The 23,711-nt window shown below is 40.9% G+C and overlaps 1 protein-coding gene across 1 annotated transcript in view; it reads right to left on the bottom strand.

Annotated features, from left to right (window-relative positions):
- Positions 1–19,349: 19,349 nt before the first annotated feature.
- The window catches only part of LOC309562507 (membrane-spanning 4-domains subfamily A member 4D-like), a gene marked incomplete at both ends in the record, with an annotated part of 53,424 nt that continues 49,062 nt past the window's right edge, over positions 19,350–23,711 (bottom strand). Inside the window, 2 exons of the mRNA XM_082266746.1 lie at positions 19,350–19,484; positions 22,270–22,389. Coding sequence (XP_082122872.1) covers positions 19,350–19,484; positions 22,270–22,389 — 255 coding nt within the window. The remainder of the gene's footprint in view (positions 19,485–22,269; positions 22,390–23,711) is intronic.

The raw sequence follows: 23,711 nt of genomic DNA, 5'->3' as shown, positions 1-23,711 counted from the left end.
CATTTTTGTAAATATTTTATTATATCTTTTCAAAGAAGTTGAGTGCACGAGCTCAGCGTCATATCCAGAGGTTGTCTTTTGGGAAATAGAAGTAGGAGTGCTGCCAGCATTGCTGCAGAGATTGGGGGTGGGGTCAGCCTTTCAGTGCTCAGACCATATGCCCCCCCACTGCATCAAATTGGTCTGCATGGCTGTTGTCCCAGAAGGAAGCCTCTTCTATAGATGATGCACAAGAAAGCCCGCAAAAAAGTTTGCTGAAGACAAGCAGACTAAGGACATGGGTTACAGGATCCATGTCCTGTGGTCTAATGAGACCAAGACAAACTTATTTGGTTCAGATGGTGTCAAGCGTGTGTGGCGGCAACCAGGTGAGGAGTACAAAGACAAGTGTGTCTTGCCTACAGTCAAGCATGGCGGTGGGAGAGTCATGGTCTGGGGCTACATGAGTGCTGTCGGCACTGGGGAGCTACAGTTCATTGAGGGAATCATGAATGCCAACATGTACTGTGACATACTGAAGCATGATCCCCTCCCTTCGGAGACTTGACCGCAGGGCAGGTTTCCAACATAATAACGACCCCAAACACACCTCCAAGATGACCGCTGCCTTGCTAAAGAAGATGAGGGAAAAGGTGATGGACTGGCCAAGCATGTCTCCAGACCTAAACCCTATTGAGCATCTGTGGGGCATCCTTAAATGGAAGGTGGAGGAGTGCAAGGTCTCTAACATCCACCAGCTCTGTGATGTCATCATGGAAGAGTGGAAGAGGACTCCAGTGGCAACCTGTGAAGCTCTGGTTAACTCCATGCCCGAGAGGGTTATAAGGCAGTGCTGGAAAACAATGGTGGCCACACAAAATATTGACACTTTGGGCCCAATTTGGACATTATCACTTAGGGGTGTACTCACTTTTGTTGCCAGCAGTTTAGACATTATTGGCTGTGTGTTGAGTTATTTTGAGGGGACAGCAGATTTACACTGTTATACAAGCTGTGCACTCACTACTTTACATTGTAGCAAAGAGGAGCGTACTGTCTCTAACATCAACCAGCTCCGTAATGTCATCATGGAGAAGTGGAAGAGGACTCCAGTGGCAAACTGTGAGACTCTGGTGAACTCCATGCCCAAGAGGGTTAAGGCAATGCTGAAAAATAATGGTGGCCACACAAAATATTGACACTTTGGGCCCAATTTGGACATTTAAACTTAGGGGTGTACTCACTTTTGTTGCCAGGGGTTTAGACATTAATGGCTGTGTGTTGAGTTATTTTGAGGGGACAGCAAATTTACACTGTTATACAAGCTGTACACTCACTACTTTACATTGTAGCAAAGTGTTGTTTCTTTAAGTGCCCATTCACACTACCGCGACTTGTCAGGCGACTGGTCCATGCAGTGCTACAGGAACCGTTCTAATAGGAACGACTCAAGTCGCTCTGACTTAGAAAATAGTTCCTGTACTACTTCGGGGCAACATCGGAGCGACTTGCATTGACATTCATTATATGAAGTCCGTGCAAGTCGCGGTGCACGCAATTTCACAGGTCGCCCCCGAAGTCGTGCCGCGGTAGTGTTGTCACATGAAAAGATATAATAAAATATTTACAAAAATGTGAGGGGTGTACTCACTTTTGTGAGATACTGTAGATAGCACTAAAAACCTTAGAGCTTATAAATATCTCCCATCCACAAAATAATTTATTTTGTTGCTGCCTGGTCCCACATTGGAGACATTATCTATCACTTCTTGTACCTGTGACCATCGGTCAGTGGGTTAGGAACTAAGAAGAAATCTCTAGTGGAGACAGAAATAACCCCCTGCAAGTTACATAAGAGATGCAATAAATATATTATCAAGGCTTTAGCTGTTAGTGAACACTAGACGTGTGCGATTAGTTTTGTTACAAAGCGATGTATCCAAATCTCTGAATCACAACAGTAACGAATGTCAATGAACCTGAAATAAGTTATAACGAAAACAGCAAATTAATTTGTATTTATTTATTTCATTCGGATGACATGATGCGATAATTTAGGTCTTTTGGTAGTGTTTGAAGCATAGAAATCAACATAACAAATGACTATGTAACTATGTTGTATTCAATTGAGACCGGGGAGGGAGTCTTTGACTTTTGGATAATCAGCTGTTTCTTTTAACGTTAACATTTTTCATTATTTTAGAAAATGCGCTACATATGAAATGGAAACATATAGCAAGATATAAGATATACAGTAAATCATAAAAGTGAAATAAGATGATTCCTACTTATGGTGTTTGGGTTGGATGGAGATCCTTGCGAATCTCTGAATCATAACATAATAAATAAATCCAAAATTAATTTCATTCCATTTGTTACTTTTGGATGCACTCCAATCTATATTGTCCAATCAGCTCATTCCGTTTCTCTTTGTGAATTGGACTAGCAGGTAGACATGTGCGGTTTGCTTCATTCCAAATAAATATTCAGACAAATTTTTCATTATTCGGATATTCGGATATATCTGAATACCCGAATTGCAGTATAAACAAAGTTTTCCTTTTTTCATAGGTGGAATACTTGGACTTTGGTTCATTATTTCTAAGTTCTGTTTTTTTTTTTCTTTTTTATGTGTTTCTACTTCAAAAAGATTTCTCTGGTCAACTCATTACTCTTACATAATGGTTGCCAACTAATGGTGCACTTATTTGTTACTTTCACTTGACCTGTGGGGTACAATTGCGGGCTAGCGCCTCTTTGTGTGGTCAATTGGACCCCTGCTTTCTCATATGTCACCAAACTTGTTGTGTAATGCATTTATTTGTAAGGTTTCTCTGTTTATTTCAATAAAAAATATTGACACAAGTTTTCCTAAATGCTCCGAATAATGAAGCAAAATTCATACTGAAATTCAAATCGAATTTTACATCGCATTCCAGTCGAATTCGAACTGTAAACATATTTTTGAAATCTAAGACTATGTGTTATTAGAGTACCATTTCAAAATATTGCTTTTTTAAAATGATTTAAAGAGTCATTGTAATCATTGGATGAAGATTTTATTTTTGTTTGTTTACTTTGCCACATTCGAATTGAAATAAAAATCCAAAGTTTTCGATTCGACCAATTCAAAATGTATTGATTCGAACGTCTCAAATCAAAAAATCTGTAAATTTTAAGAAAATTTGAGAAAGACATAAAACGAATTCCGAATAGGAATCCTGAATACGAATTGAACGAATACATTTAACTAAACAAAATAACTAGATTAACGAATCTAAACGAAACTAAGCAAAACAAATTTTGTCGTCATGCACATGTCTGCTCAGAGTGCATAGGTAATGTCTTGAAATAACAAATTAACATGCTAAAAAGAATACAGTAAACCCCCGTTATATCGCGGTTCAGTTTTTGCGGTCCCGGTATATTGCGTTTTTTTCTGTAATGTGATTTTACTAATTAAATCATTGATAATTAAATATTTTTGTGTTTTCCATAGCTCTTGCTCTATCTCTCAGTATCTTATATGTGTTTAAATGAGTTTCTATTGTTTTAAAAGTGTGTTTAAAGACCTTAAAATGCTTTTAAAGTACAGTGAAAGTTATAAAAACATGCCTAGAGTGTATTTAAATAGGGTATTTCTATTTTGCGGATTTTCACTTTTCGGGGATGGGTCCGGAACGTAACCCCCGCAATGGAGGGGGGTTTACTGTATTCTTCCAAAATACCTTCGGAAAATACAAATCCATTTGGAACAACACATATGAAACGAATCCAAATACATTAATCAAATTCTAAAATCAAATCATTTTAAGATAACGAATATGATGAAGCAAAAAAATGTACTTGAATGAATCCGAAATTAAACAAAACTAATTTTCCCATTGTGCACATCTCTAGTGAACACTCAAACTCAAATGGACATAAACATATGCTGGCCATACACTATACGAAAAATCGTCCGAAATTCTGTCATTTGAACAGTTTGTTCATTTTTCGGCCAATTATTGGGCACAAATCGCTAATCGGTTGTGACGTTTTTGAGCCAAAAAACAAAGGATAATTTTGGAAATTTTCTGCCGAACGGACAATAAAGTGAAAGGTAAAGCCCCGTACACACGTACCGATCGTCGGCCGAACGATTGGCAGTCTTTTGTCCAGGGCTGTCTTGTCAGTTGAAAAGTGAAAAAGACTGCACACGAATTTTGTCGGCCAACAACAGCCGACTGCAGAACTGATGTCATGTGATGGTTAACTTTCCGTGTGTTTTTTCTTCTCTGAGCATGCCCAGTCTTGCAAATCTGCTGATTGTCAGCCGAATTCTGTACTGACTGGCGAACAATCGGCCGTTCTGGTGTCGGCGTATAAAAGTTTTAATGCCTGCACGACAGATTCTGTTCGGCCGAAAATGCGCTGTCGACTGTCGGAAGCATCATACTAACAAGCCAACAATCGGCCGATCGTTCGGCGGCCGAATATTTGCGGCCGACAATCGGTACGTGTGTACGGGGCTTTAATGTGTTTCTCGTCCAAACTGTTTGCACTAGGTATATGTGACAAAAGAAACAAAAAAAAGGATTAATTTATGTCCATTGAACGATTTATTGGTCATTACATGATGGCGCGATCGTTTGCTCTCATGGCTGAGTGTTCGTTTTTCGAAAATGAGTTTGAATGATTTTTTTGTATAGTGTATGGCCAGCATTAAAGCGGTTGTAAACCCTATAAAAAAATAAATTAAAAAAAAAAAACCTGCAAGACAAAGGCACAAAGAGCTAGTATGCATCGCATATGTATAGTATGCAGCGGCTGCATGCACTGTAAATATCTCCAAAACCGTGCCGGTTTAGGAGATATTATTTGTACCTACAGGTAAGCCTTATTATAGGCTTACCTGTAGGTAAAAGTGTCAAAAAGCGGGATACTATCGCTTTAAAGTGTACACAGAAAGAAATACAGAATAGCTGTGCTTACAAAAAGGCACACATGCAAAAGAAATGACTATCAAATATGGAGACAATCCATAAATAAATATGGGGATTTGGTCCCACCATATGGCCATATAGTGCTCAAGCCCACCACTACGTCAAAGTACCCCCCACACACACCTGTACTCTATCGGTGTCCACTAGTAGATATAGGAGGAGTCCCTTGTAGTGCAGTCGCACATCTTTCCCAGCAAGGAGTATTATCTCCAAGGGTTAGAAAGGCTGGATTCACCCCTTTTTTATGGATAGTGTAGGACTCACTGATAATGGGGTACTTTGACGTAGTGGTGGGCTTGAGCACGATATGACCATATGGTGGGACCAAATCCCCATTTTAATTTATGGATTGTCTCCATATTTGATAGTCATTTCTTTTGCATGTGTGCGCTATTCTTTTTTAATATACATGTTGCTTGGTCCATAGCTGCACCAGCTTTAGATATACATGTTCAGGGTTTGCTCCCCCAACTTTTTGCTTGTTTATTAGTGGCAGATATTTCATCAGTTGTGATAGATTTGAACACTGTGGGGTTGATTTACTAAAGGCAATTAGAATGTGCACTTTGCAAGTGCAGTTGTACCCTGCAATGGCATTTGCGTTAGGGATTAGGTGAAGCTTCAGTTTGCAAACAATACCCAATCACATCCAAGGTAAATAAAAAATAAACAGCAATTTTGCTTGCACATGATTGGATGATGGAAGTCAGCAGAGCTTCACCTCATTTACAAAGCTCTGGAGCAAATGCCCCTACAGAGTGCAACTGCAAATGCAAAGTCTGTTTGGCTTTAGTAAATCAACTCCTTTCTGTCTTAACAAAAGGTTAAAGGTTTCCATAACGGAGAAAAATCTGGGTGTTCTGGTAGATCATAAGCCTAATAATAGCATGCAATGCCAAGCTGCCGTTTCCAAAGCAAGCAAAATCCTTTCTTGTATTAACAGAGGCATGGACTCCAGAGATAGAGATATAATTTTGTCCCTGTACAAATCATTAGTAAGACCTCATATGAAATATGCAGTTCAGTTTTGGGCACCAGTTCTTAAAAAGGATATCGGGGAACTGGAGAAAGTGCTGAGAAGAGCAACTAAACTGATAAGAGGCATGGAGGACCTGAGCTATGAGAAAAGATTAGAGGAACTGAATTTATTAGATTCATATTTATAAGAGGAGATTGAGGGGCTTAAAATCAACATGTATAAATACATAAGAGGTCTATATAATGAACTTGGTTTTGAGTTATTCATTTTAAGGTCAACGCCGAGGACAAGGGGGCACTCTTTACGTCACTTCTGTTTCTGCCTCTCTGTTTACCTTGGCCAGGAAAGCAGCTGATCAGACTGATCTGTGTCTGATCTGCTGCACTGGAGGCCAGAAGGGAGATTTGGAGTCTAATAGACCCCAGATCTCTCCATAAAAAGGACCTGTCACAGTCCATGCTGTCATAAAGGATGTTGTCCATCTCTTGTTAAAGCAAGTTAATACAAAAAAAAAAAAAATTAGAGACAGTTTAACAAAAGTTTTGGATAAAATAAATAATAATAATAATTATAATAATAAAACATTTGAAGCACCCCCGTCCCCTTGTGCACAGATGCTAATGCATACGTTACTCCCGCACACATATGTGAATGGTGATTGCCCCACACATGTGAGGTATTGTCATGAATGTCAGATTTAGACCAATAATTCTACCACCACATCCCCGGTGTATCTCTAAACTGGTAACCTGTGAAGATGATTTTAAAGTGTTGCCTATGGAGAATTTTAAGTACCGTAGTTTGTCGCCATTTCACGGGCGGATGCAATTTTAAAGCATGATGTGTTAGGTATCTGTTTACTTGATGTAGCATCATTTTTTATATTTTACAAAAAAAAATAAATAAATAAGTATTATATTGTGTTTGTGTGCTATAAAATTAATCTAAGTGTTTTTTTTTCCCAAAAAATTGCATTTGAAAAACCGCTGCGAAAATACCGTGTGACATACAAATACAACACCCATCATTTTATTTTATAGGGCCTCAGGCTAAAAAAAAAAAAAAAAAAAAAAAAAATATATATATATATATATATATATATATATATATATATATATATATATATATATATATATATAAATATATATATATATATATATATATATATATATATATATATATATATATATATATATATATATATATATATATATATACACATATATATATATATACATATATATAATGTTTGGGTGTTCCAAGTGATTTTCCAGCATAAAAAAGTAAATTCTTACGTGTAGGAGAGAAGTGTCATAATTGGCACGGTTGACAAGTGGTTAAAGTGTATGCAAATTCAAAATCTAATCTTCAGTTTGTTTGGCATCATGCCTCACTGTATATGGTTTTCTTAAACAAAAAGTTTTTTGCAATTACCAATTAGCTTTTGAGCAGGCTCCTTGAGTGTCTGCTAGGCTGCTTGTCAACAGATAGGCAGGGAAATAGCTAATTGAAGGAGTGCACAGGACAGGCTGACAACACTTCTGGTATTTGCAAGGCATTGGCTTAGGGCTGTCAGTCTGAAACAGGAAGTGCTGTTACTGGTAGGATCTCCGGGTAAGTAACCTTGCAACAGATTCTCAAAAGCAATTTTCTTAAGAAAACTATTTACAGGGAAACACGATGCTAAACATACTGAAAAATTGATTTAGGTTTACGTACACTCTTTAATTTACAATCCGGAAAATGTATTTATTGCATTTTTTATGTTGTCTTCCTATAGCCCTGATGAAGGGAGATCCTTTAAACCCCTGAAACATGTTGATTTAAACTGAATGTTACTTTAATTAAAACCAACTTCTTGCCTTTTCTTCTTGCACACCAATAAAACTATTCCCCATGCAATCCAAAACTAAAAAAAAAATAAAAGTTATGGCTAAAGTTAAAGAACAAACCAGAATAAACCAAGGTAACGCAATTTTATTTTCTTTATAATCATTTTAAATAAAGACCACCTTCATAAATAACCAATTTTCACAGGATTTCCATCAGAATCAAGCCTCATTCTATTGGTCTAGCGCTATTACATCAACACCGGCGTTAGGCTTAACAGATTTTACATAAAACTAAATAAAATCAGCTTGATGTAACCAATATGGATTAGTGTTGGAAAAAAAAAAACATTTTATATGGACGTGATGCAACCATATTTGCTTCAGAAGTTCCAAACAAAGCTGCACCTCTCCAAGCTCCGTGTTCAGTCCCCAGATCCTTCACTCTACCAGGTATCAGCCGCCATGAGCTTGCACCAGCATAATAACAAATTAAAAACAAAGCTTCACCCTGGAAATGTCACTCAATAACCTTATCCACTTCAATACAGGGCACTTTCACCCCCTTCCTGCCCAGGCCAATTTTCAGCTTTTAGCACTGTTGCATTTTGAATGACAATTGCGCGGTCATGCAACACTGTACCTACACCAAATTTATGTCATTTCCCCCCCCCCCCACAAATAGAGCTTTCTTTTGGTGGTATTTGATCACCGCAAGATTTTTTCTTTTTTGCTAAACAAATAAAAAAACGACCGAAAAGTTTGAAAAAAAAAAAAGTTTTTTGTTTATGTTATACAATTTTGTAAATAAATAAGTTTTTTCCTGCATTGATGAGCACTGATGAGGCTGCACTGACAGGCACTGATGATGAGGAGGCACTGATGGGGTGGCACTGATGGGGTGGAACTGATATGCGGCACTGATAGGCGGAACTGATGGGCACTGATATGTGGCACTGATAAGTAGCACTGATATGCAGCATTGGTGGGCACTGATAGGCGGCACTGCTGGGCACTGATAGGTGGCACTGATGGGCACTGATAGGTGGCATTGATGGGCACTAATGGGCACTGATAGGCGGCACTGATTGACACTGACGGGCGGCACTGATGGGCACTAATGGGCACTGATAAGCGGCACTGGTGGGCAATAATGGGCACTGGTGGATGGCACTGATGGCAATGATGGGCACTGGTGGGCAGCACTGATGGGGAGGGCACTGGTGGGCAGCACTGATGTGTAGGGCACTGGGGGGCTCCCTGAGCCCTGATTGCCATCCCTGGTGGCCATAGTGGGCATCCCTGGGTTATGGGTGGGCATCCCTGGTGGTTCTATTGGCACCCCCCCCCCCCGAGGGTCTGCACTGGTAATCAATGATCTGATTACCAATGCGACCCCCCCTGTCAGGGGAGCCGCCGATCGGCGCTCCTTTACTCGTGCCTGTCAGGCACGTACTGAGGAAAGCCGATCAATGGCTCTTCCTGTTTACTATGTGAACAGCCGTGATTGGACACAGCTGGTCACATGGCAAAGAGCCTACGTCAGTACTGAGTGAGCCTGAGTCAGACTGACACGCCGCATCACCGATCGCCGCTCTGACATATGACGTCCGGTCAGGATAATACAACCACATTCCCGCTGTCAATCTGCTATAGGGCGGGCGGGATGTGGTTATTCAATGAAGCAGGCTTCCAGACACTGTCCCAGCCCTGGGCCATACCCTTCTGACGCATTTCACCCTGACTATGCCTATTTGTAGAGGCAGGGGTGGCTTTTATCCAGAGGACGTTTACCTTCCTTGCATGATTAATTATTTATAAACAGCAGAAAAACAAAACTGAGTAATGAATAATCAAATAGCCATGTTAACCCAGTGTGGAAAGGAACCGTAATGGAAATCCATGGAGCTTTGCAACTACCGGTGCACAACTTGCAGCGAACACCTAAAACCGTATTAGGAGCAGCTGTCATCCCTCTACTCAACATACTCAACATAGTACTAGTAAAGTTTGCCTAAGTGTCACCATAGGGAGGCAACTATGGACACCACAATTAGAATCAGTGGCTCGTCCTGAAATTCAGTTTTAACAGAGTAACGTAACAGGATGGACTTTAATGGCACAACATAGTTTACACCAATCAGTTAGTTTTTATAAAAATATCAATTTTATTATATTTCATTCAAATGTCACCTTAGCGACAGTAAAATACAAGTATGACAACATATTAACAATAAACCAAACCTTCTCCAACAAAGAATAGGATTCACCCTTAAAGTCGATGCAGGTAGATATACCCCCTAAAAACGTGTTAGGTGTGCCTCAACCCACGGGCGGGAAACAGTCAATGGTAGTGGGAAGCCAACATCGAATTTTGACAATGGGTTCTACATGTTTCGCACCCTAGCGCTTCTTCAGGACATTTCAATTGGGCCAATCAATATCTTCAGCAACTAAAAACAGATTCCTCTAAGGTAATAGAGTACAAGATCACATCAGTTGAGTGGGGATGTAGCTGAGTTCATCCTGCGATCAAGGAGGCGGGGGTGCATCATTTATCTTGTTACCATTTATTGACTTGTAAAAATCAAGATGAGGATGGAATACTCTGTAGTTGCAACATTATGAATAGAGATGTATAGAACTGTTCGCCGGCGAACAGTTCCCGGCGAACTTAGCATGTTCGCGTTCGCCGCTGCCGGCGAACATATGCGATGTTCGGTCCGCCCCCCATAAGACATCATTGAGGCAAACTTTGACCCTGAACTTTACAGTCAGCAGACACATTTCCAGCCAATCAGCATACCTCCCTCCCACACCCTCCCACCTCCTATAAATAAGCAAGGGCAGCATCCATCTTAGATCATTCTGAAGCAGTGTGTGTAGTGAGAGTAGGGAGAGAGCTGCTGCTGCTGCTGCTGCTGCTGCTGCTGCTGCTGTTAAGCTAGGGACAGTTAGTCAGTGTTCCTGGTCTTGCAGTGTTCTTGGTCCACTACTGCTGTAATATCATCAGCACCCCAAAAAGCCCTTCTAAGGGCTGGTATTTGTGTTTTTTTTTTTTTATATATATATATATATATATATATATATATATATATATATATATATATATATATATATACCTAGCGTCCCCAAAAGCCCTTTTAAGGGCTGGTAATTGAGTTGTTTCTTCTTATATATATAGATATCTATATCTATCTAGTGTCCCCAAAAGCCCTTTTAAGGGCTGGTAATTGAGGATTTTTTTTATTTATATATATACATATATATATATATATATATATATAGTGTCCCCAAAAGCCCTTTTAAGGGCTGGTAAGGTAATAGAGTTTTTTCTTTATATATATATCTATATATATCTATTGTACACTGCAGTTGCCTGCCCGCTGTGTGTGAGAGGCCACAGACCTACCACAGACTGTACTGTGTGCACACCACACTCATTTCGGGTGGCACAGGCACAGTACCTTGCATTTTAAAAAATATTTTTTTTTCCTCTGTCATAATTGCAGTGAGTGCTGTGTCAGGTCCACAGAGTGCACTGTACCCACTGCAGTGCACTGCCCACCACTGATATATATACGGTGGCACAGCATCTTGTTGCAATAAATTGAAGAAAAAAATATATTTTTTATTATTGCAGTTGCCTGGGCTGCCAGTTACTGTCAGGTCCACAGAGTGTACTGTGCCCACTGCAGTGCCACTGTGTGCCCACCCACCACTGATATATAAGGTGGCACAGCAGCTTGCAAAGTAAAAAAAAAATATATATTTTTTAATTGCAGTTGCCTGGGTGCCAGTGACTGCTGTCAGGTCCACAGAGAGTGTACTGTGCCACTGCCCACCCACCACTGATATATAAGGTGGCACAGCAGCTTGCAAAGTAAAATAAAATATATTTTTTTAAAATTGCAGTTGCCTGGGTGCCAGTGACTGCTGTCAGGTCCACAGAGAGTGTACTGTGCCACTGCCCACCCACCACTGATATATAAGGTGGCACAGCAGCTTGCAAAGTAAAATAAAATATATATTTTTTTAAATTGCAGTTGCCTGGGTGCCAGTGACTGCTGTCAGGTCCACAGAGAGTGTACTGTGCCACTGCCCACCCACCACTGATATATAAGGTGGCACAGCAGCTTGCAAAGTAAAATAAAATATATATTTTTTTAAATTGCAGTTGCCTGGGTGCCAGTGACTGCTGTCAGGTCCACAGAGAGTGTACTGTGCCACTGCCCACCCACCACTGATATATAAGGTGGCACAGCAGCTTGCAAAGTAAAATAAAATATATATTTTTTAAAATTGCAGTTGCCTGGGTGCCAGTGACTGCTGTCAGGTCCACAGAGAGTGTACTGTGCCACTGCCCACCCACCACTGATATATATGCCTGCAAGAGAAAAAGCCAGCCGCAGAGAAGCCGTATTCCTGATAATATAAGAAAAATGCTGTTTTTTAGGGGTTCTGGACATGCTACAGAGCTGAAACTTGACAGGTACACTTTTTAGACCCCCCAGACACTGAATACAAAAAATGACATGCCTGCCTAAAAAATGCCCGCTAAATGCCTGCAAGAAAAAAAGCCAGCCGCAGAGAAGCCGTATTCCTGAAAATATAAGAAAAATGCTGTTTTTTAGGGGTTCTGGACATGCTACAGAGCTGAAACTTGACAGGTACACATTTTAGACCCCCCAGACACTAAATACAAAAAATGACATGCCTGCCTAAAAAAATGCCCGATAAATGCCTGCAAGAGAAAAAGCCAGCCGCAGAGAAGCCGTATTCCTGAAAATATAAGAAAAATGCTGTTTTTTAGGGGTTCTGGACATGCTACAGAGCTGAAACTTGACAGGTACACTTTTTAGACCCCCCAGACACTAAATACAAAAAATGACATGCCTGCCTAAAAAAATGCCCGATAAATGCCTGCAAGAGAAAAAGCCAGCCGCAGAGAAGCCGTATTACTGAAAATATAAGAAAAATGCTGTTTTTTAGGGGTTCTGGACATGCTACAGAGCTGAAACTTGACAGGTACACCTTTTAGACCCCCCAGACACTAAATACAAAAAATTACATGCCTGCCTAAAAAAATGCCCGCTAAATGCCTGCAAGAGAAAAAGCCAGCCGCAGAGAAGCCATATTCCTGAAAATATAATAAAAATGCTGTTTTTTAGGGGTTCTGGACATGCTACAGAGCTGAAACTTGACAGGTACACTTTTTAGACCCCCCAGACACTAAATACAAAAAATGACATGCCTGCCTAAAAAAATGCCCGATAAATGCCTGCAAGAGAAAAAGCCAGCCGCAGAGAAGCCATATTCCTGAAAATATAAGACAAATGCTGTTTTTTAGGGGTTCTGGACATGCTACAGAGCTGAAACTTCACAGGTACACTTTTTAGACCCCCCAGATGCTAAATCCAAAGAAATTTTTTATTTTTATTTTTTTTTTTTAATTTTTCCAATAATTGGCTCTCTATCAAAAAATTATAATTTTTAAGAACTTTTTTTTGCGTGATCCCTCTCCGGCATGCCACAGTCCAGGTGTTAGTCCCCTTGAAACAACTTTTCCATCACTATTGTGGCCAGAAAGAGTCCCTGTGTGTTTTAAAATTTGCCGATGTTCGCGTTCGCCGTTCGCGAACGGCGAATTTTAGGTTCGCGACATCACTAATTATGAATGATGATATAACCTTGTTAAATGTTAGTCACATTACTAAGTAAGTTACGTATATAGTCGAGTATAAGCAAAGTCTTTCTGCATGTTTTTTCATGCTGAAAAAGCCCCCCTCGGCTTATACTCGAGTCACGGCCTCACTTACCTTCTCCCCGGTCAGTGCGCATGCGCCTCTGCTGCTCGGGAAAGCCTGTACACGTTTGGCTATTCCTGGGCAGATGGCGCATGCGCAGTGATGTGTTGGCGCCAGGCGGCGCCATTTTAAAATGTAAGGCAGAAAGGTAAGCGAGACTCCTCCGCAGCACTGCAGGTAAAGGTAAGTGAGACCATCAGTGCCATATATGTGCCATGCCTTTACCATCTGTGCCATATCTGTGCCATACCTGTACCATCTGTGCCATATCTATGCCATACTTGTACCATCTGTGCCATATCTGTGCCATGCCTGTATCATATCTGTGCCATGCCTGTATCATATCTGTGCCATGCTGTACCATCTGTGCCATATCTGTGCCATGCTGTACCATACCTGAACCATCTGTGCCATACCTTTACCATTTGTGCCATATCTGTGCCATGCCTGTATCATATCTGTGCCATGCCTGTACCATCTGTGCCATATCTGTGCCATGCTGTACCATCCCTGTACCATCTCCTGTGCCATGTCTGTACCATCATCTCCTGTACCATGCCCACAGCCCTGCATCTACTGTACCATATCCGCAGCCCCTGCACCATGCCTGCAGCCCCTGTTTTGGGTCTCGTGGTGGTCCAGTTGGGTCCAGTAGCTGCTGCATTTCCCACCCTAGGCTTATACTCGAGTCAATATGTTTTCCCAGTTTTTTGTGGTAAAATTAGGTGCCTCAGCTTATATTCGGGTCGTATTATACTTGAGTACATATGGGTAGTCCCATAACGGTTGTATTAAGCTAATCCAATGGCTGCATAATCTGAGTTTTGTGCCTTCTAGATATGCTGCTTATCCTTTTACAAAAGTAACACCATCCATATATTGGGTCTCAGTGACCCCCCCCCCCCCTGGTCCTGCAAGGGATAGTAGTACATAGTACTAGGTTTTGTTTTGTTTTTTTGCTTTTTTCAATTAATTAATCTTGTAAGGAGTTTAAATGTTCACAAAAAACACATGAAAAGGGCATGGTCTAGAGCAGTGATGGCGAACCTTGGCACCCCAGATGTTTTGGAACTACATTTCCCATTATGCTTATGCACTCTGCACTGTGGTTGAGCATCTTGGGAAATGTAGTTCCAAAACATCTGGGGTGCCAAGGTTCACCATCACTGGTGTAGAGCAAGGAAAGGGCCATGAAGCCTGCTTTATTGAATAAAGTTACAGAGTGACATTTCTAGATTGAAGCTTTGTGTTTTAATTAACCATATTTGTTTTCTATATTTTCTACCTTTTTACTCCCTGTGTGGCTGGTATCTTATCGCAGCTGTTGGGAATGGTAAATAGTGAGATATTCATTGCAGCTCCATCTAGTGACTAATCTACAAATGTCTACATTTAATACAAAAGCAAAATTAGAGAAGAACAAGCATGTAAAAAGTCATAAAAGAAATGATGTTAAAGTAAAAATAAAATAAATACCCAATTACAATATACTGTATAGTAAGCCAAGTAAAAATGCATACCTTTAATGTAACAGAGATGAGACTTAATTGGCTTTTACACTAAACTATCCAAGTTGATTTACAAATGTGTACTAAAAATTGTTTATTATATAACTATCATACGGTATATTATAATTATTCAATAAATACTTTAAAAAGATATGCCGTATACCAATAAGTTTGAATTGTACATTTTAAGTGGAATTCAACCTAATACTAACTACAGTGCCTTGAAAAAGTATTCACACCCCTTAAAATTTCCCATGTTTTGTCATGTAACAACCAAAGATGTAAATGTATATTTTATTGGGATTTAATGTGATAGACCAACACAAAGTGGCACATAATTGTGAAGTGGAAGGAAAATGATAAATGGTTTTCATTTTTTTTTACAAATAAATATCTGAAATATCTGAAAAGTGTGGCATGCATTTGTATTCAGCCCCCTTTACTCTGATACCCCTAACTAAAATCTAGTGGAACCAATTGTCTTCAGAAGTCACCTAATTAGTAAATAGAGTCCACCTATGTGGAATTTAATCTCAGTATAAATACAGCTGTTCTGTAAAGCCCTCAGAGGTTTGTTAGAGAACCTTAGTGAACAAACAGCATCATGAAGCCCAAGGAACACAACAGACAGGTCAGTGATAAAGTTGCTAAAGTTGATAAAGGGTTAGGTTATAAAAAAAATATCCCAAGCTTTGAACATCTGACGGAGCACTGTGCAATCCATCATCCGAAAATGGAAAGAGTATGGCACAACTGCAAACCTACCAAGACATGGCCGTCCACCTAAACTGACAGGCCGGGCAAGGAGAGCTTTAATCAGAGAAGCAGCCAAGAGGCCCATGGTAACTCTGGAGGAGCTGCAGAGATACACAGCTCAGGTGGGAGAATATATCCACAGGAAAAAAGTGTGGCAAATTTCAAGGGGTGTGAATACTTTTTCAAGGCACTGTATTTCTTAACCACTTAAGCCCCGGAAGATTTTACCCCCTTCCTGACCAGGGGGTATTTTGCGATTCGGCACTGCGTGAATTTAACGGACAATTGCGCGGTCGTGCGACGCTGTATCTAAACGAATTTGGTGTCCTTTTTTTCCCACAAACAGAGCTTTCTTTTGGTGGTATTTGATCACCTGTGTGATTTTTTGATCATGCGCTATAAACAAAAAAAGAGCGTCAATTTTGCAAAAATAGCAATATATTTCACATTTTTTTATATGAAATTCCCCCCCAAAAAAATGTAAAAATCAACATTTTTTAACATTTTCGGCCAATTTGTTTTATGCTACCTAAGTTTGGTAAAAAAAATCACAAAAAGCGTATTTTGATTGGTTTGCGACAAAAGTTATCGCGTTTACTAACAAAGGGGAAGATTTTTGTCATTTTTGTTGTTTTTTTTAACGCGTAATGGCGGCGATCTGCGATTTCTTTTGCGGTACTGCGACATTGCGGCGGACAGATGGGACCGTTGACTGACATTTTTGACACTTTTGGGGTTACCAGTGACATTTCTACAGTAATCAGTGCTATACATATGCACTGTTACTGTAAAAATACACTGGCAGTGAAGGGGTTAACTTTTTTTGAAAGGGAGGGGCTATGTGTGTCCCTAGGGGGTAGAACCGTATGATCATCCTTCATACACAGGGGAGAATGACAGGCAGCTTGTTTACACAAGCCGCCTGACTTTCTCCCTCTCCCCCGCCGATCGCAGAGTGATCGGCGGACATCGGGTCCGCCGGTCACACGCGCGGGGGGGTCCGTGACCACGCGGGAGCGGGAGCGCGCCTCCGGCGGCGTGCGCTCGCTCCCTAGACCCTCACAAGCTAGTGACGTAGCCCTACGTCACTTTGCCTGTGAGGGGCTGACCGCCGACGTAGATAGTCGTGCGGCGGTCGGCAAGTGGTTAAAATGTTCTGTATTTCTTTCACCCATCTGTCCTGCCTACCATGTGTATAATTATCTTTTTAGTCCAGTCATATGATCCTGCAGCTCTGGCTCCCTTGTGTCATTGAGCGCTTGACAACGGCTGGAAATTCCAGCTATGATGACACCCATTGGATTTATAAGGAGGCAAAAAGGGCAACTGCCCTCCAGCGCCCAACAGTAGGGCCCCCACTCTACACAAAAATAATATTAAATAATATAAAAAAATATATAAAATAATTAAAAATAAAGAACAAATATACATAATTATAATTATTTTCTTTTATTAAATGTATGTTGGAAAGTAATATTTTGCCGGCCACCATTTCTAAAGCTTTTACTCTGGACTGGAATATTGCATTGTTTTTTAAAAACACATTTTGTCAGTTAAAATGAGCAACACATAGAACGCTAAAAATGTGTGCATGTGTGTGTGTGTGCACGCATGACCTCAGAATGACATTGCGTCATGCAATTTAAAAATGTGTGACTTTCACTGAGAATGTAAACCAACTCTGTGTATGAGAGGCCTGCAAAACCTGAAGTGCCCCAGGCCCCCAAGGTCTAAATCTGGCCCCCCCTACCATAGTACAGCCATCATCGGTGTTACCTCCTCTCCCCTGCAGCCACCTAGTAATGCATAGGAGCCAGAGCTGCGGGATCGTGTGACCGGACTGGAGTGGGCTAAAAAAAGTTAGTATTATTTTTACACAGGGTAGACAGAATAGGTGAGGGGGCGATTTTAAAAATAGTTAGGCTTACATTCCCCTTTAACCACCAATTTCCATATATTTAGATGATAAATGTACTTTTTATAAAGTTAACCTTCTATGTATCCACTCCTCCTTTTCCTCAACAGCCTCCCAAAATCCATCATATACTTTTTCCCGCTGTGTGCAACCAACTGAGAACCACACAGTCCCTTTAGATAGTCATCTAGTAGGGCTCCACTTCATTCGTAGGAAAGACCATCCACTGTTTTGAAAGGTGGAAGACCTTTCCTAAGAAATGAAGAGTATGTGCTATACTTGTGCAGAAAAAGAAGAGCCTGGCTGGAAGACATTTGGAAAGGAGGCTGTTTGGCTCCCAGGGGGTAGCACAGTGAAGATCTCATATAGCAGGGGCAGGTAAGTATAAGATTTTGGGGGGAGAGGGTGGGGTTATGTAAAGGATCACTGAAAGTACAGTTATCCTTTAAAGCTATATTCCAGACAAACAGCTAAATACATGGAAGAAATACATATATTAGAGCTGTTTTACCTGCCAAAGGCTTTTTATTTTTGACCATCCAGTTCTGAGATTTGCACAGCTCTGTCTGACCTGGAAAGGTAACCTAATTTTTCTCTGCTCCTAAAAGTCCCCTCCCTTCCCTCACCTTGTTTTTGGATAATGAAAGTAAAAGCAGTGGACCAATAAGCTTATATCTCTTCCATTATGCTCTGTTATCCTATCAGAATGCTCCACAGTGGCAGACTGTCCATTAGGGGTGCAGGGGTGCGTCCGGCCCCCTAATCTACATGCAGGGTGCCGGATGCATTGTTCCAATGGGGGATTTTTTTTTTTTTGAAGCACGTGATTAGGGCCAGAGGCTTTAATAGGCTTCAAAAAAGGGTGGGCTTGGGGCGCAGAGCCCACCCAGTTGTGTGACAATAGTGAATGAATATTCGCTATTGTGACACGGATTTTCCTCTTGGCCAATCAGGAAGCGGGTCCTGAGACCCGTTTCCTGATTGGCCGAAAGGAGAAGCCGTCCTATTGGTGAAGGAGGAGGGAGGAGACGCAGGGGAAGTCCGACCAACGAAGGGGGACACGGAGGAGACTGAGGGGGAAGTCGCCGCCGCCTCCACATGTCAGTCTAGGGGCAGCACAGGGTGAGTGAGACGGCGACCGGGGGGGGGGGGGAATATGGTGTGCGGTGCAGGTTGGTGTGGTTGGTGGTCAGGTCCGTCTGCTGCTTCCCAGACCCATGGAGCAACAGCCGCCACTGATGCTCCATTAACTGCAGCATGCCTGGTTGGGTCCTTGCGCTGCTTCTCCTTCCCCTTTCTTCTGAGCTCTACTGTACAGGCTGTACATTAGACCGCAATGGGCTTAAAAGAGAAATTCAGGTACTTACGCTACTTGCATTTAATGGTGTATTTAGATGAGAGAACTTGAATAGTTTGTGCTTTTTATATCTTCCTGGAGTTCAGCTTTAGGAATAAACTATATATTAGGGTGCCATTGGATAGAAGTACATCTATACTGACGTTTACGGGAAAAAATATGTGCACTCTGCTAAAGCTGCTGTTTAAGTTGTTTTTCATTAGGGGTGTCGTTAATGGGAATAATGCGATCCATCTAGTTCTGATAATTGGAAGGAAACATTGGGTACTGAGGAGCTGGGTTCACTGGAGGAGAAAGAGGCATTCCTTGGCTGGGAGCGGTTGGGTGTACATTTCTTTCCAGGCCACTGTTCCCGATCACAAACACCTGCTGGGAAAGCAATATTAGTAATATAAGGATAAAAAAGGTAAGCACTGTATATTCACAAAGTTAAATTCACAATTTTAGGCCCTACAAAGACATTCCAATCAAACCAAAAAAAATTGCAAAATACAGACAGGCCTGATTATTTATGATTTGTGTTTGACTCAGAGTATTTGGTGCATGGAGAGAATGTCACATATTTATTATGCTGGACCTGTAAGGTTATCTCACTGGTGTTACTATCTTAAAGTATTGGTGTTGATGTAAATGATATGGTTCTCGGATTGGCAGTGTGACGGTATTCACCGTCACTGCAAGTGAAAAACAGATACTTAATGGTTTGAATTGCTTCAGATGGGACAGTAATATTTGTCAGCAATATCTTCATATAGAAATATGAAGATTTATTCCCACTTTACACTGGGAGACATAGACTGTTATAGACCATCGCCATGAAGCCTGACTCCTAGATAATGTGTATTCTGTGTGCTTGTCTGTGAGAGAGACACACAGACTGTCATTAACAGGCTTCCATATTGTTTGTGTATTGAAATGGAATGTGGATTGTGTCTGTCCCATTGTTAAATGTTAATGACCTCACATTGTTCTGTCCAGATGGCTAGATAATTAGTTTAGGTTAATTCTGTTCCTGTATACACTTTCATCTGCATATGATACTGTAATCAGCCAGAGGGGAGGGATTGTGTACACTGTATGGGTGTGTAAAACTCTGTTTTTATTGGATTGTAAATGTCATATCCTGTCCCCAACAAGGTCCACCTGGGCGGGAAAACTGTATAAAAGTCTGTTTCTTGTTCAATAAAGTTTGAGTTCTATTTCACCCTCAATTTAGAGTCCTGTCTCTCATTAGGGGAACCTGCTACAAGGGATTGCTATGCTCTTCATACTCCCTTGGATAATCACTAAGCTCTTGTAAGAACTTGTGTAAGAGCTTGTTCCTGCTTCACTCTCTGGGGAAAGAGAGGTTCCCCCACGGGAACCTGGAGCCTTGTTGTAGGTCCAGGGTGGGTAGGAGACAGCAAGACCCCAACCAAGCTGTGGCGGTTCGTGGGGTCTGACATTGTTATGGTGTCTGGTGGAGTGCTTGGAGCCCTCGGGAAGCACTAGGAGCATCCGTCAACGGAGGTGCCCAGTCGGGGTGCCAGTTGATCCATTACAGGCAGCTTCTACACCCCATAAGATCTCAGCAGTCTCCTTGGCTTGTAGTGTAATGTAACAAAAAATGAAAATTAAGCACCACACCACTACTGGGAGGACTAGATACAACTTTATTCCAATAGAAGTCAAAAGGATAATCCAAAAAGTAGCCAACTGCTGCCAAACCATCTGCTTAAAAGGGCTGTGCTTGCAATCACTTTGAAAAAAAAAAAAACATTAAAGGTCCAGTTAATTTTTAGTCTATTTACATTGTTTTCAATTACCCCCTGATGACAGATGTGCTTTTGGACCAACAAAACATGTTGACTACTTTTTAGATTGTCCCCCCTGACTTACATTGGAATAAAGTTGTATGTGGACTTCTTAATAGTGGTGTGATGTCTCAATTTAAATTTTTGTACAAACCATTTTAGGAGATGATGCAGCTGTATTATAAGGCCGCACTGGGATTTAGGGAGTCATTTACATGTGATATGGTTGTAGCAAGGGCTGGGACTCCTACCACTATCATGTAGACTTGGACGACGTTCATCTAAGGCAGTAACAATCAGGAGGATTTCTCTATGATGCTCTATGCGTTCAAGGTGTCTGCAGTATTCAAATAGTGACAGGCAGAGGGATTATCTCCTGCTGCCTGATTGGCCATGGGCTATACAGATTTTTTTTTTCTTTTACTTTCCTCTTTATACCTTTTGCTTACTGAAAGTAAAGCACTTTAGGGCCCCAGAGGGGAAAGGACATCACTAGTCTTCACCTGTATCAATGTGTCTGATGAATAAGTGTTTATACTTTGATGTGTAATTGAATTATTGTACAGGGACCCTTTACTGATTACATCTTCCACTAAGTAGAAGACTCTCTTTAGTTATTTTCCTACAAAGATTTATGACAGTGGTTCACAACCTCTGTCCTCAAGTACCCGTAATAGGCTATTTTTTGGGGAATACTCATTAGTTAAAAAGGCTGTAATGGGACCCTTTGCTGACTGCATCTTCCACTAAGTAAAAGATTCCCTTTAGTTGTTTTCCAATGATGATCTATGGCAGTGGTTCACAATCTCTGTCCTCAAGTTCCTCCAGTAGGCCAGTTTTTGGAATTCTTCTTAGATAAAATAACTGTCCTAAATACCAAATCACTGGCATTGACTTAATGCACCTAAAAAGGAAATACTGAATATGGCCTGTTGGAGGTACTAAAGGACTGAGGTTGGGAACCACTGGAAACATGGCCTGTTGAAAGTACTTAAGAACTCAAGGTTGGGAACTATTGATTCTATGGTATTTATTTTTATATTCTCACATAACCGGTTATGGTTCCCAATATTTTGTGATAACGTTAAACTAAAAATAAGCCATCTAACTGCCATTTTGTGCAGCCAAAAGCATGGATGGAACCAACAGTTGGGTACAAAAACTACTGTGTTAATGCTATTGACAGATAACATCATACATGTCACTTTTGGCAGTAGTTCCACTTTAACACATCTACAAACCAATACATCTTAAAACTTATATATGATGTAAACAAACCTAAAAGGTGAAAAAAAGGTAAGGAGATCTGATGAGATGGAAATTGATGCTTGATGCTTTTTACAAAAAGTTTCTCTTCTTACCTGCTGTGGAACAGAATTTCCAATCATTGAGCTACATCCAAATGATGAAATGGAGATGGACACACACAGTTGTAGCATGGCTGCTATGATCAGAGATATGAAAATGGTCTCTCTGACAGCCTGTCAAAAGAAGTATGGTAATAATTAGTGATGAGGGGAAAAGCTTGTTAGAACATGCAAACTTCATTGAAGTCTATGGGACTCAAACAAGAAAAATCAAAAGTCCTCATTTTAAAGGCTTAAATGCAGGTTATTGCCCAAAAAAAGTTTATGGGTGTACGGGTACTGCCCTTGGGGACATGTACCAATGCAAACATTTTTTTAAAAACAATCGTTTTTACAGGAGCAGTGATTTTAATGATGCTTAAAGTGAAACAATAAAAATGAAAAAATCATTTAAATATTGTGCCTGGGGGGGTACCCTTAATGTGCCTGTAAAGTGGCGTATTTGTACGATGTATGTAGCCTGCTGCAGCAATACTGACATTTCTAAAGGAAAAACTGTCATTTAAACTTGCTTGCGCCTGTAATGTATTTCCAGCTCACGGCAATACAGATAAAAAAACATGAAAAAAAATAGCGTGGGGTTGCCCCCCCCCCCCCAGTCCATACCAGACCCTTCTCTCAAAATTGAAAAAAAAAAAAAAAACGGTGTGGGGTCCCCCCCAAAATCTATACCAGACCGAAGCACCTTGTCCCCATGTTGATGGGGACAAGGGTCTCTTCCCGACAACCCTGGGCTGTGGTTGTGGGGGTCTGCGGGTGGGGGGCTTATCATAATCTGGAAGTCCCCTTTAACAAAGGGGCCCCCAGATCCTGCCCCCCCTATGTGAATGGATATCGGGTACATCGTACCCTTACCAATTTACCAAAAAAGTGTACAAAAAAAAATTAAGACAAAAGCCAGTTTTTGACCTTTATTAAAAATAAAAATAAAGAAATAGTGCCCCTGATGTAAATCCATCGTCAATCACATTGCTGGCCGCTGCACCCAAAAAATAGAAAAAAAAAAAAAAGAAGCTCTTGCCTCTTCAGACACTTCCCGCGCAATGAGGTGTTTGAGTTGTGACAGCTCTTTTATAGGAATCTGACATCACGAGTGCCCCATAATGCACTGCTCAGGTGCAGTGAATAAATTACTGACTTCAGTTCAGAGGGGGCGGTGTCACTGGGTGGTTTCCCCCACCTTCCCTTTGAAAGAGCTGTCACTGCTCCAGCAGTTCATTACGCCAGTGGCGTCTCAAGAGGAGGGAGCTTTTTTTTTTTCCTATTTGCTTCCGCGTGCACAACTGCGCGCCAGTGCATGCCAAGGCGCATCTGTGGGCAAGCTAATACATTCCTGCGGCCGTGTAATATGCTGATGGGGATTCCAGGTCTTCTAGCACCCTGAATGGTGCCCTGACACCCCCTTCAGAGCATTGTTTAGGGTGCTAGAAAACCTG

Source organism: Pelophylax lessonae (genome assembly GCF_965119305.1).
Source record: "Pelophylax lessonae genome assembly, chromosome: 9".
Taxonomy (NCBI): Eukaryota; Metazoa; Chordata; class Amphibia; order Anura; family Ranidae; genus Pelophylax; species Pelophylax lessonae.
The sequence above is the reverse complement of the archived record's forward strand: the minus strand, read 5'-3'. Positions and strand labels throughout refer to the sequence as shown.